General features: G+C 41.9%; 1 protein-coding gene across 1 annotated transcript in view; it reads right to left on the bottom strand.

Moving 5' to 3' along the window:
• The window catches only part of FBN2 (fibrillin 2), a 526,098-nt gene that overhangs the window by 221,048 nt on the left and 290,203 nt on the right, over positions 1 to 14,847 (bottom strand). Inside the window, 3 exon segments of the mRNA XM_030191959.1 lie at positions 9 to 131; positions 3,061 to 3,186; positions 11,165 to 11,287. Of these exon segments, the coding sequence (XP_030047819.1) occupies positions 9 to 131; positions 3,061 to 3,186; positions 11,165 to 11,287 (372 nt within the window).

Genomic DNA, 14,847 nt, shown 5'->3' on the forward strand with positions numbered 1-14,847 from the left:
ATAAATACCTGTACAGTTCCCACCACTTCTATCCAGCTCATAGCCATCATCACAGATACACTGGAACATGCCTGGCAAGTTATTGCAGGTCCCAGACACACAGATATTCTGGAAAGAGCATTCATCAATGTCTGAAAAACACAAAAGACACAATTACTTGCAGTGTATTTCAAATTAAATACAAATCTTTCTCAAAACATTAGTAGGACAATAGAGTCTATGCGTGTGTGGCCTACCTCTGTAGGATGAAAGGAAGGTAGCCTCAAAGGTCCCACATAAAAAAGAAAAAGGGGGCACCGGAACCTTAAACCATGGGGAAACAGAAGTGGAAAATGATCGGTACATAGAAACAAAAGATCAAGGTGGGAAGGAGGAGGCAAAACCTCAAGGTTTAATCTGAAATGAGAACAAATGCACAAGTTTTCCAAAAACAAATGGACACTAAGGATAAAATTCTATATATGGTGCCCCAAAAAAATCAGCACCGATACAATTTTGCACTAATTCTATAAATGGCGCTAAGACTTGGGCATCGTTTATAGAATAGTGTTTGGCACCGGGAACCTGCGACAAATTATCAGGCGTAAATTTCAGGAATGCCCCCGATCTGCCCATGCCTCTCCCATGGCTGCGCCCCCTTTTCAGAATTTTAATTAATGCCAATTACTGCTAATTGATTATTAGCACCCAATTACTGGCGCTAATTGGCTTGTTATTCAATTACATTTAACACTGAAATTTTGAGCACCATATATAGAATTAGGCCATAAAGGTACTATAAGATAAAACAACTTCAAGCAGCCACGTGACCTCTTATAAAATTCTGGAGGATATGAACAACCTGATTGGGTTGGCGGTGTTCAGACCTACCCTTTCTGATTTCCCTACTCATGAACTCTTGCAACTAGAAACCTCTCCTCTAAAGCCGGTGCTGGTGGTTGGGAGGCGGGGATAGTGCTGGACAGACTTATATGGTCTGTGCCCTGAAGAGGACAGGTACAAATCAAAGTAGGGTATACACAAAAAGTAGCACATATGAGTTTGTCTTGTTGGGCAGACTGGATGGACCATGCAGGTCTTTTTCTGCCGTCATTTACTATGTTACTATGTTCTCAGTAGTTTATTCCTAAATCACAAACTGCTCAATCAAAATAAGAAGCTGGAGTAAACCATATTGCACATCTCTAAGGGGGCCTCACTAAAAAGAGGTTCCAATCCTTTTGAATTTATAAAGGCGAGTGTTAATCATACCAAGTTTACCTTCCCTGGATTGGAGTAAAACCAGAAACAGAAGAATAGTTGCTTACTGTGGGACTCAAGCAAATCATGTAGGTAGATAATGGCAAAAACCTAGAGCGGATTCATTTAAATCCTGCTAGTGGAGCTCTCAGGAAGGTGCTTAACTCTCCCTGCCTCTACCAGCAGTAACAGGGTTAATTCCCATGTGCAGTTAGAACTCAGATACTGTTGATACAACTGGAGTATGGGAGTTGAGAGAAAGCCAGAGAAGAGGCTGGAGGTGGGAAAGCTAAGCTACAGAAGTCCCTGATTTTCTGAGGCTCAAGTCAGCAGGAGGATTTTCACAATGGAAAGAGGAGTTGAATTGCTGCAGAGCTTCAAAAGAAAAAAGCATCTGCCAGCATTTGTAGACAAAATGATCCTCTGGGTCCAGAGTTCAGCCATATTGAGTATGCCCATAACACCTGATGCTGTGATAGCGCCTGGTATCTCTTTTTAGTTTCAGTTCTTAGGGGGTGGGAGAGTGACAGCATCCACTGGAACATAAGAACAGAGCCAGATGGACCTCTATGATCTATGTCCAAGAAACACCACTGAAAGACCATGATCAAGTATATAATATCACGTTCATTGTTGATTAAACCCTTTAGTGTCCAATGTTCCTATCAATCTGTTCCTATATGGCTTATTATGGGAACATTGGACACTAAAGGGTTAAATCTTGAATTGATAATGAATGTGATTGTTGAACAGACTGGATGGACCATTCAGGTCTTTTTCTGCCGTCATTTACTATGTTATTATGTTACTGGAGGATTAAGGAGGGGTCATGCCTTAATCCTTTCAGTGGTCAACCAGTCATTCAGAGAATCTTTATTTATTTATTTTTAACTTAGACATGATTGAACAGATCTAGATAAAAATGTACTTCTTTTTAGACTTGGACATCTTCCTGTTCCATTATCACTGAACGATGTCCTAATTCTGGGCCTGCCCTAGTCCTGCCCAAAACACACCTACAACATACCACCTTGCTATTTGGATGAACTCAGTGGAAAATGTCCAGATTCTGCCTTTTCAAAAATTGCAATTTAGAAGTTTTCAGCAGACGGATGAGTTTCTGGCCATTTTGAAACATCTATCTGCTTCAAAAATGAGCTCCAAAGAAACAAAGAGGTTGAAATGGGTTCTACAGTTTTACAACAGGAAGAGAAGAAGTGGCCAACTGGATGGGTCTTGCAGACTTTCTTGAACCTTCATGTTCTATGTCTTTTTATTAAGCTACATTTGTACATTTTGGTAAAAAAACAAGTGCATTCAAGATCACGTGGAATAACTATCACCTTTTTAGGTTCAGTCAATATCAAAAGGAACGATTGGGGGTCAAAACCACCATGACTTATAACACAGCAATTATTTGGTGAGAGATCAAATCATAGTTTGTTCTTAAAATTAGTTCCAGAAGAGTATGAGGACATATGTGACAGGCTGAAAGAAACAAAGGAAAATTCTATGGATGAACTTCTACGGTACTGATAAATTTATTAAATAAAACACTATATTTTTTTCAATAAACAGTTGAGCTACCTTTCAACACACTTCTGTGAGTGAAGATAATGTTTCTCGTTGGGAAAACTTAATAACAAAAGATCTCTACTACAGATTCTTGGCTGAAAACAAGGAAAACGTCACCATAATTTAGATTTGTGCTACAAAATGATCCCTGCTTGAAGAAATACATTTTACACACACTTAGTATTTTGTTTCCATAGCTGCATCCAATCTAAGCCCCAAAATAAAAGTGTATTATTAGTGACTTACCTTGGCAAGATTTAGTGTCACGAGTTGGAGTGAAACCCATCTCACACTCACACCGGTATGCACCAGGGATATTCAGGCACTGTCCACTGTCACACAGATTTACATTTTCTGCACACTCATCAACATCTACAAAAGAAGGGCAATAATCAGGGAATTATTCAATTCCTTCCATATTGTGGGGTTTATTATGGGTAACTGACCAAGTGTTAGGACACTTAAATTAGTTTATCTGATGATGTATGTAATCCAAGGTCGTCCTGTCCCCCCCCCCCCCCCCCCCCCCGCCAAACCACAATACAAAGGCCATAACCAGCTCATGAACACATTTTCCAGACCACTGGCTTCCCAATGCTGATCAAGCCCTGGACTGCTCAAATTTTAACTCTCCTGCTGCTGCTGCTGCTGCTGCTGTTGTATCCGCTGGGCCCACAACAACAATAAAAGAAACTCATACTGTGTGTTTCCCAGAGCCTTCCCTGTTGTATCCTGTCCCCTCTGATTCAACTTCTTCTTTCTGGCAAGGATGGGATGCAATACAACACTGAGATGAACTAAGAGTTTCTTCAAATGCTGTGTAGGCCCAACAGGATGCAGCAAAAGCGGTAGCAGTGAGGATTTAGTGTGGGGAAATCTTGTCTGACCAATTTACTTCAATTCTTTGAAGGAGTAAACAAACATGTGGACAAAGGGGAGCCGGCTGACATTGTGTACCTGGATTTTCAAAAGGCGTTTGACAAGGTACCTCATGAAAGGCTACAGAGGAAATTGGAGGGTCATGGGATAGGAGGAAATGTCCTATTGTGGATTAAAAACTGGTTGAAGGATAGGAAACAGAGAGTGGGTTAAATGGGCAGTATTCACAATGGAGAAGGGTAGTTAGAGATGGGAGTAACCAGCGAGGTAATTAAATTTGCTGATGACACAAAGTTATTTAAAGTCGTTTACTCGCGAGAGGATTGTGAAAAATTACAGAAGGACCTTAAGAGACTGGGAGACTGGGCGTCTAAATGGCAGATGACGTTTAACGTGAGCAAGTGCAAGGTGATGCATGTGGGAAAAAAGAACCCGAATTATAGCTACGTCATGCAAGGTTCCACGTTAGGAGTTACGGACCAAGAATGGGATCTGGGTGTCGTCGTTGATAATACACTGAAACCTTCTGCTCAGTGTGCTGCTGCGGCTAGGAAAGTGAATAGAATGTTGGGTATTATTAGAAAATGTATGGAGAACAGGTGTGAGGATGTTATAATGCCATTGTATCGCTCCATGGTGCGACCGCACCTTGAGTATTGTGTTCAATTCTGGTCGCCGCATCTCAAGAAAGATATAATAGAATTGGAAAAGGTGCAGCGAAGGGCGACGAAAATGATAGCGGGGATGGGACGACTTCTCTATGAAGAAAGACTAAGGAGGCTACGGCTTTTCAGCTTGGAGAAGAGACGGCTGAGGGGGAGATATAATAGAGGTATATAAAATAATGAGTGGAGTGGAACAGTTGGACGTGAAGCGTCTGTTCACGCTTTCCAAATATACTAGGACTAGGTGGCATGCGATAAAACTACAGTGTAGTAAATTTAAAACAAATAGGAGAAAATTTGTCTTCACCCATAGCGTAATTAAACTCTGGAATTCGTTGCCGGAGAACGTAGTGAAGACAGTTAGCTTGGCAGAGTTTAAAAAGGGGTTGGACAGTTTCCTAAAAGACAAGTCCATAAACCACTACTAAATGGACTTGGGAAAAATCCACAATTTTTGCAAATAACATGTATAAAATGTTTTGTACGTTTGGGTAGCTTGCCAGGTGCCCTTGACCTGGATTGTCCGCTGTCAGGGACAGGATGCTGGACTCGATGGACCCTTGGTCTTTTCCCAGTATGGCATTACTTATGTACTTATGTACCTGTTGGGTTTTTCGAGATAGGTATGCAACATCAAAATTTGGCAATTCAGGCATTTAAAGCAAAATTACATTTAAGAAATTATTTCACCCCTCAAAACTGTCTATGCTATTTCCCACAACAATCCAGAGGTTTGAAAATGTTGTCAATTTGTAATGCTAAATTCTTCCCATTCAGAAATAAGGAATGCATGAACAGCTTTATTGTCAAACAAACTCTGGGGTATGCACCAGAAAGGTAGGCGGTCTCACCTGTGTCCTGTATATATTTTAACTATTTATTATCAGATAATTTAAATATCAAAACATTTGGTCAGCAATGATAGAACCTATAATTCAGTCTATAAAAGTCACATTATCTATCTATCTATCTATCTATCTATCTATCTATCTATCTATCTATCTATCTATCTATCTATCTATCTATTTTGGAGTGAAGTGTTTCTCAACTTCATTAAACCAAGCACCCCCTAAGTCAAACAAATTTCAACCAAGTACCCCCGAGCTCCAATCATCTCTGGCAGATGTACATACATTCTAATCATGAAACAGAAAATAAAATTACTTTTTCTACTTTTGTTGTCCGGTCATTTTATTTTTGTAATCAATTGGTCAGTATCTTCTATCTGCTTTCCTTTGTCTCGACTTAACTCTCTTGCCAGGGTCTCCTGTCTATTTGACAATTCTTCTCTTTCCATGTCCATCATCCATCTCCCTTTTCTGTCTTCCTACTTTTCCCCATTCTCAGCTTCTCTCCCTCTCTTCCCTCCATCCTTCATGATTCACTTCTCTCACCCTGCCATGCAGCCATCTCCTCTCTGTCTTTCCCTCTGTGTCCCCCTCCCCCATCCAGTCATCTCCTCTCTCTCCCCCCCCCATCCAGCATCAACCCACCCCTCTCTGTCTCTCCCCCATCCAGCATCAGCCCATCTCTCTCTGTCTTCCCCCCACCATTAACCCATCTCTTTTTGACTCTCTTCCACCCTCTCCAGCATAAGCTCTCTCTCTTTCCCTCTTTCTATCTTTCTCCCTCATTCAGCAACAACTCGTTCCTGACTCTTCCCCAATCCAGCATCAGCCCAACTCTGTCTCTCCCCTCCATCCTGCAACAGCCTTTTCTCTCTCTTTCTATCTCTTCCTACCCCTAATCCTGTATCAGCCCATTTCTCTCTGTCTTTCCTCCCCATCCAGCAACAGCCCGTCTCTGTCTCTCTCCCCCCCCCCCCCCCATTCAGCACTGTCCCATTTGTCTCTTCCGCCTCCCTCCCACTCACACTGCACCCTTCCTAGGTTGGCAGCAGGTTGACTGTGGAATCAGTGGTAAAATTAACATGTGTGGGACCCTTTCCCTGCATACCCTGCTTCCAGCTCTGCCAATCGCACCTCCCTGATGTAGGAAGTTACATTGGGGGGGGGGGGGGGGGAGCATGACTTGCAGAGCTAGCAGCAGTGCACATAGGGAAATGATCTTGCATGTCTTCACATTGTTTTGCTGCTGCTGCCGCCGACCTAAGAAGGCAGCAGGAGAGACAGGAAAGTCAGAGGTTGGGCTGGGGAGGCTTAGCTCATCTTGCCTATTATGTTCTAGTAAGAAAGAGCTTTTAAGCATCTTTTACTAAAGGTTAGCTCATGTTATCTGCCCAAAGCCCATTTTATACCCGTGGGCCCTGCTGCACATAATATGTGCTAATCTTTAGTAAAACAAAAACCTCTTAATGTTACCTACAGTTTCCAAGTCTGGTTATTTTTCAATTTCCTCAGTAGTTTACAAAATGTTCTGCTGAACAAGGGGCCTATTGTAAAATACATGCAAGGATGCTGGCAAATATACGTATATGTGCTGACATGTACAGCAAGGACAGCCATTTCCACTTCCTTTTGAGCCATGTAGTAAGAAAAGGCTTTAATCACAATCAATTCTGCGATTAAAGGTATGTTATTTATTCATTTTTTTCCCCACTGCAGCTCCTTGTGACACTGGGCAAGTCACTTAATCCTCCATTGCTTAAAGTTACAAGGAGCTGCGGTGGGGGGAAAAAATAAACAGCATACCTTTAATCATGCGATTAATCACAATTGCAAATTTTAACTAAAATACAGCCCTAAATAAAAAAAAAAAGTAATGAAAAAATAAGAAACACTAAATAAAAATTGACAAATTATAAAATGACAGACACAGGCATATATGTGCTAGCTCATACACATGTATATTCTGAAACATTATATAAGTATCAAAATTGTACTCATTATTATAAAATTCTCCGACATGCACCATGTTTCGTTTTCGCTTCTTCAACGATAAGCTCATCATATTTAGCCAGACCAGTCTTGCTGACTACTATTCTTATTTAGCCAATAGTGTAGAGAGCTGTGTGGGGACAGAAATCTAACCCGTTCCCGCCCATCTCCACTGGAACCTAACCCGTCCCCACCCATCCCTGCAAGAATTTAATCCATCCCTTTATTTTATATAAATGTATAATTGAAAATTAATAAAGATGTAAAATAAAAAAAAAGAATTTAATCCATCCCCAGCAGAATTTAATGGTACCTAAAAAAAAATTCTGGTCGGCTCTTTCTCTTTGTGTTTGAGCAACAGCACTGCAGGCAAGGAAAGAATGGAAGTTTGAACTTGGAATAATCTGGTATGCACATGTAAGACTCGTCTCTGATTCACTGGCACTATATGCTGACAGGTTACCACATGAACGTGCCAGTAGGTCAGGTGACCTCTGAACCTTGTGCCTATGTCAGAGCTGAGGCCTGCACATAAGTCTGAAGCAGAGAGGGTTAATGGAAGACTTTCCGCATCTGCGCTGTTAAAGCAAGCAGGAGGAGGAGGAGGAGGCTGCACTTAAATAACTTGATACTTGGTAGGTGAGAGGCTGGCACAAATACAGCTTACACATCCATGGGAACCACACAGGAACTGTTTCCATCCCCATGGAAACCTCACAGAAACTGCTTCCACACGGGAACTCCATAGAACTGCTTCGGTCTTTGTGGGAATCCTGCAGCTCCAGAGGGGATTCCCTCAGGATTTGCGCAGATTCCGCAGGATTCCCACAAAACCCTGTTCCCGTGCAGGTCTCTACAACAGTGGTCAGCAAGACGAGTCTGGCTAAATGTGAGGGGGTTATCCTTGAAGAAGTGAAAGATGGTGCATGTCGGAATATGTTTCCTCGAGCCAACAAATTTATACGAGAATTTTATAAAGATGAGCACAATTTTGACATTTCTATATTAATTAAAAAGAATAGAAATTATTGTGATTGATAGATTAAGAACCGATGAGGAGGTGATTGTTGTAAGTCTCCAGGTCTTTAGAGCTATATTGCTTTGAGCTGCACTGCTGAGGTTCTGTTAGATTTATAAAACACTTCTAATACAGTCTGTGTTTACTTTATGATTATTGTTTGAAGATTCACTGGATATTTGTTATACTTTATATTGCAAGTGCATGTCTGCAGTGTTGGCTGGGTCAATATTTTAGACATTGACACTTAAGAACATAAGAATAGCCATACTGGCTCAGATCAATGGTCTACCTAGCCTAGTATCCTGCTTCTAGCAGTGGCCAATTCAGGTCACAAGTACCTGATAGAATTCCAAATAACAGCAAGATTCATGCTACTGATTCCAATGGAGAAGGATAGATAGTGGGGTTCCCCAGGGGTCTGTGCTGGGACCGCTGCTTTTTAATATATTTATAAACGATCTAAAGATGGAAATAACTAGTGAGGTAATTAAATTTGCTGATGACACAAAGTGATTTAAAGTTGTTAAATCACAAGAAGATTGTGGAAAAATTGCAAGAGGACCTTATGAGACTGGTGTTAATGTGAGCAAGTGTAAATTGATGCATGTGGGAAAGAAGAATCCAAAACATAGTTACATGATGCAAGGTTCATATTAGAAGTCACCACCCAGGAAAAGAATCTAGGGGGTCCTTTTACTAAGGTGTACTGAAAAATTTCCTGCAGTAGTGCAGGCACGGGATTTGGGCGTGTGCAGATCCATTTTTCAGCATACCTGCATAAAATACCTTTTTTAATTTTTGCTGAAAATGGATGTGCGGCAAAATAAAAATTGCCGCATGTCCACTTTAGGTCTGAGACCTTACCGCCACCCATTAACTTAGCGGTAAGGTCTCTCATGTTAACCGTGCGGTAATCGCCTATGCACGTTTTCTGGCACGTGTAGCAGACGCACGTAAAAAATAAAATTACCGCATGGGCAATGCGGTAACCGGGCGGTAACTCTGAATTGGCACGCGTTGGGCGCGCGTAGGCGCCTAAGCGGTTTAATAAAAGGACCCGCCCGGTGTTATCGTTGATTGTATGTTGAAATCCTCTGCTCAATGTGCAGTGATGACTAAGAAAGCAAATAGAATGTTAGGAATTATTAGGAAAGGAATGGAAAACACAACAGAGAATGTTATAATGCCTTTGTATCACTTCATGGTGCGACGGCACCTCAAAGACTGTGTGCAGTTCTGGTCACAATAAGATATGGTGGAATTAGAAAAGGTACAGAGAAGGGTGACGGAAATGAGAAAAGGGGATGGGATGACTTCTCTGTGAGGAAAGGCTAAAGCAGCTAGGGCTCTTCAGCTTGGGAGAGATACGATAGAGGTATATAAAATACTGAGTGGAGTGGAACAGGTAGATGTGAATCACTTGTTTACTCTTTCCAAAAATATTAGGACTAGGGGGGCACACAAAGAAGTCACTAAGTAGTAATTTAAAACTAATCGGAGAAAACATTTCTTCACTCAATGAGTAAACTCTGGAATTCGTTGTCAGAGAATGTGGGGGGGGGGGGGGGGGAAGCAGTTAGCTTAGCAGGGTTTAAAAAAAGGTTTGGACAATTTCCTAAAAGAAAAGTTCATAAGCCATTATTAATATGGACTTGGGAAAATTCACTGCATATTCTAGGATAAGCAGCATAAAATCTGTTTTACTGTTCTGGGATCTTGCTAGGTACTTGTGATCTGGATTGGCCACTGTTGGAAACAGGATACTGAGCTTGATGGACCTTCGGTCCAGGGGCGAAGCCAGGCAACAGATTTTGGGTGGGCCTAGGCAAGACGTGGGTGGGCACCAAGTGTTCTCTCTCCCCCCCACCACCACCAAATAAATATCTCAGCTGGCAGGAAAATGCTTCTTTCCACCTTGGCAGTCTGCAGCAGGCATGCGCTGAAAACTGAGCATGCACAGGTGCCGGTATCATGAAGAGTAGCGTTTTCATTACCATCAGAGGGAAGACTTCAGCTGGCAGAGCTCGAGATCCCCACCAGCTACAGCTAAATGATTGCTACTGTTGGGTGGGCCTGAGCTCTAAGTGGGTGGGCCCCGGCCCACCCAGGCCCACCTGTGGCTTCGCCACTGCTTCGGTCTGTCCCAATATGGCAATTCATGTTCTTATGACAAGCACTGGCTTTCCCCATGTCTATCTCAATAGCAGATTATGAACGTTTCCTCTAGGAACTTGTCCAAACCTTTTTTAAACCCAGATACACTAACTGCTGATACCATATCCTCTGGGAACATGTTCCAGAGCTTAACTAGTCATTGAGTGAAAAAATATTTCCTCCTGTCCATTTTAAAAGTAGTACCATGTAAAATCCTTGAGCGTTCTCTAGTCTTTGTACTTTTTGATAGTGTAAAAAAATTGATTTAATGTTACCTGTTCTACAGCACTAAGTATTCTCTACCATATTCCCCTTCAGCCGTCTCTTTTCCAAGCTACAGAATCCTAACCTCTTAAGCCTTTCCTCATATGAGAGGAGTTTCATCCCCTTAATCATTTTGGTTGCCCTTTTTGAAGCTTTTCTAATTCTGTTATCGTTTTTAATTAATTCATTTTTATTTATTTATAGCACAGTTTAGAATTGCACGCAATACTCAAGGTATGATCGCACCATGGAGCGATACACTTATTAAATGGGTGCTCCTGCCACATGTAGCTGGTACATACATGCTCATTCCTTCATGTATTTTTAAAAAGATTCCACGTTGAGGGATTGTTTTCTAAAATACTACTGGACTGGTACACACCCCGAACTGGATGTCTCGATTCTGATTTGTACCTTCTATCTGAAATCTGCCTTTACATTCATGTCTTTATATCATTCATTATATCATGTCTTTATATCATTATAAACTTACTAAATGAAATGGCATATTTCTTATATTGTTCTCTTACCTGAGCAGGTAAACCCATCTCCACTGAATCCATCGGTACAGGCACAGCGGTATGATCCAGGAGTGTTGACGCACTGTGCATTCAGGCTACAGTGATGTGTTCCATTCGTACACTCATCAAGATCTGTAAACACCCCCCAACAAACAATGAAAACTCATTATCCAAAATGCTTACAGGCCCTTTTACAAAGGCACGGGAGGGCCTAAGCGCATACAGAGCATGTCACATTGGCACTACTGTCCATCTAGCATGTGAGCCAGACAGTAATTCTGAATTTGGCGTGCGCTGAATCCTGCAGTAGAAAATAATTTTCTATTTTCTACTGTGGGCCACTTACTGGCGGTAAGCAGTATTTGGCACATGCTGCATGTTTACCACTCGGGTAGCGCGTGAGACCTTACCGCTAGGTCAATGGGTGGCGGTAAGGTCTCAGGCTCAAAATGGACGCACACTGGTTTCAATTTTAGCGCACGTCCATTTTCCGGCTCCTTAAAGAAAGGCCACTTTTCCTAGATGTGGTAAAAAGTGGCCCAGCGCACGCCGAAAAGACGCACTCGCACTACTGCTGGCCACTTTTTACCGTGGCTTAGTAAAATGACTCCTTAATGATTATGGCACTACTGCATAGAATAGACCCAACAAATACAATAATGGCATTCACATTAAACTAGAAGACATACTGCTATTCAGAGCCTCTGAGAGACATAGCCGAGCCCGGGGCAGAACTGGACCACTGCAAGCTGCCCCTTCCACTCGCACCACTGCTCCTGCCCGCCCCTTACCTGTCTGTGTTTGCCTCCAAGAGGGGAGCCTGGGCCCTGGTCCAGCGCCAGCAAGATGCTTCCTGCATGCCTGCTCCCACAGTCCGTCCTCTCCTGCTCCTGTCCATGCCGGGAGTCAGAACCCGGATGATTGCATTAACGTGATATCACGTGATATTACTACAATCATCCAGGTCCTGGGAGGCACACAGGAGTAGGGGAGGACAGACCCAGAAGCAGGCAGCATGCTGGCGACGGGACTGGGGAATTCCCCCCCCCCCTTCCTCCCCTCTTGGCAGCCCTACTGCTATTCAGTATTTTTAACAAGGTTACTATGCTGTATTTGCATGCCATAATGAAATGGTAACACATCAACTAAAAGCAAGCAAACAAAAAAACAAGCATAATACATCTTACAGAAACAAAAAATATATCTTACAAAAAATTTAGAGTCAAGATCTCATACATATTGAAGAAATAAAAAAATAATTTAAAGAAAGGCTAAAACCTCCAAGATGACAGGAGATACTGTACATATTGATCAGAATATTGTTTATTTTGTTTAGGACAGTTGCAAAGGTGCCTGTGAGTTCATATAGGAGTAAAACATACTGCTGCTGAAGAACACTGCCTGGTGCTAGGCAGAATCCATCAGCTCTGGCAGGGAACAGAAAAGGAAGGCTTTAATGTGCTTCCAGTCAGTGAAGACAAGGACACTCCGGAATGGGTGGAATCCATTACGGAAGGTAATGGGTAGGGGGAGAAGGGGTGAGGTCTTCATGTGGTGGAGAATGGCTTACCTTGGAGGGAGGGGTTAAGACTGAGATGAGGTTCCTAGCATAACTGCTAGTTAAAGTCCATTTCTAAAGGCTAAAAATACCATTTTACTTATATATATGAATCATTTCTTTATTTTAGAACACCTGCTAGTTTTGAGAAAATTTAAAAGAAATGAGATGGGTAGTAGTATTGGTAAGTGAAGCACCTTTTCATTCCTTTCTTCAGAGATTTACAGTATCTACTGGACCCTTTTACTAAGTTGTGCTGGGTTCTAATGCATGCCTAATGCAGCAAAAAACAGACTACTGAGCAGGGGCGTAGCCAGACAACAGATTTTGGGTGGGCCTAGGCAAGAAGTGGGTGGGCACCAAGTGTTCTCCCCCCCCCCACCCAAAAAAAATATCTCAGCTAGTGGAAAAATGCTTTTTTCCACCTTGGCAGTCTGCAGCAGCATGCGCAGGTGCTGGTATCGTGGAGAATAGCGTTTTCATTACCATCAGGAGAAAGTCTTCAGGTGGCAGAGCTTGGGAATCCCACCAGCTACCACTAAACATATGCTACTGTTGGGTGGGCCTGAGCCCTGAATGGGTGGGGCCCGGCCCACCCAGGCCCACCTGTGGCTACGCCACTGCTACTGAGGGACACACTACAGATTCACATGGCAGTGTTGGAATGTGCGTGCACTAACTGTACACTAAAACATTTTTTTTGAGGGGAGTATGTCAGGGGCACAGAGAGTGGGCATTCCTGCGCTAACCAGTTAGCGCATCTACATTAATGTACACTAACTGGTTAGCACAGGGATAACACATAAGCCCTTATCGCCTACAAAATGGGCAACAGTAAGTGCTCATGGGGAAATTTTTAAAAATGGCCGTACACTAAATGCAAACAAAAAGAAGCACAAAAGGGTCCTCAGAACTGGAACAATGGTACAATCTTTGATGTAACTGACCCAACATGGGCCATGTTTCGGCATTCAATCGCGCCTGCCTCAGGGGTTAGACAATTGATCCAGTTCTGGGTTCCTTTGTGCTTCTTTTTGTTTACTGTATTTTGTGTACTTTTGAACCCTCTCTTTTTTTGCTGCCGTACACTAAAGTCAACATTAGTGCATGGCCATTAATACGAGCAATAGAAAATCGGCCGTTCTATGGCTGCAGTAAAAATGGCCTTAGCTTGCAGGAAAGACCTGCATAAAGGTGCACTAAGATTACTTTTTGCCACAGTTTAATAAAAGGACCCTGATCTTTGGTAACCTGTTCATATTACGGACATTTGGGCCTGAATGCTTTATGTTACCGCTCATCTGTCTATAAAAGACTTTTACTGGTTTAGATGCTGTACCCTATTGAATAATACCTTAAGCCACTTCTCACTTTCATTGTTTCTGTGTAACGCAATTTAAAGTTTGCTGCACAATTCAATTTTTATAAACAAATCTTTAAGAAAATCATTCTGTGTCTCAGAACAGACTAAATTTAGGTTGACAGTCTGGACATATATTAAAAAAGATTCTATAGCCCAGTGCTTTTTTTTTTTTTAAACTGGTTGCCAAGGCAAATATTCAGGGTAGGATCATTTCGTATTAAATTGCTTAAAACAAACTGTTAAGCAGACATGGACTTGAAAGCAAAGCAGTCCTTTTCCTTTGGAAAACACAGTCTGAAAAAAAAAAGCAAGCAAGCACTGTGTATATAAAACTGCACACAATGACATTTTGTTTTTGTACTTCATTTCATTTTAACAGCTCATTCTGCTGAATCCAGACTTTTGTCTCATTCTGTTTCATATTTTTTGATTGGCTAATTCATAATCTCATAGTAGAGGAGTGTGGTAGCCGTGTTAGTCCACTCTTAAGGTTATCAGTAGAAATCAAACAAAATAAAACATGGAAAAGAAAATAAGATGATACCTTTTCCGATCTGAGGAAGAAGGGCGACCTTCGAAAGCTAATCAAGAAATGTATTATGTCCAATAAAAAAGGTATCATCTTATTTTCTTTTCCATGTTTTATTTTGTTTGATTTCTATTGATAATCTCATAGCAATGCAGAAGGAGGCAGCCATGGAAAGCTCAGTTTAATTCCCTTATAAAATGATGATATGACGCAGGAGCTTTACAAAAGAAATGTGTTTGGCT

Source organism: Microcaecilia unicolor, chromosome 2 (assembly GCF_901765095.1).
Source record: "Microcaecilia unicolor chromosome 2, aMicUni1.1, whole genome shotgun sequence".
Taxonomy (NCBI): domain Eukaryota; kingdom Metazoa; phylum Chordata; class Amphibia; order Gymnophiona; family Siphonopidae; genus Microcaecilia; species Microcaecilia unicolor.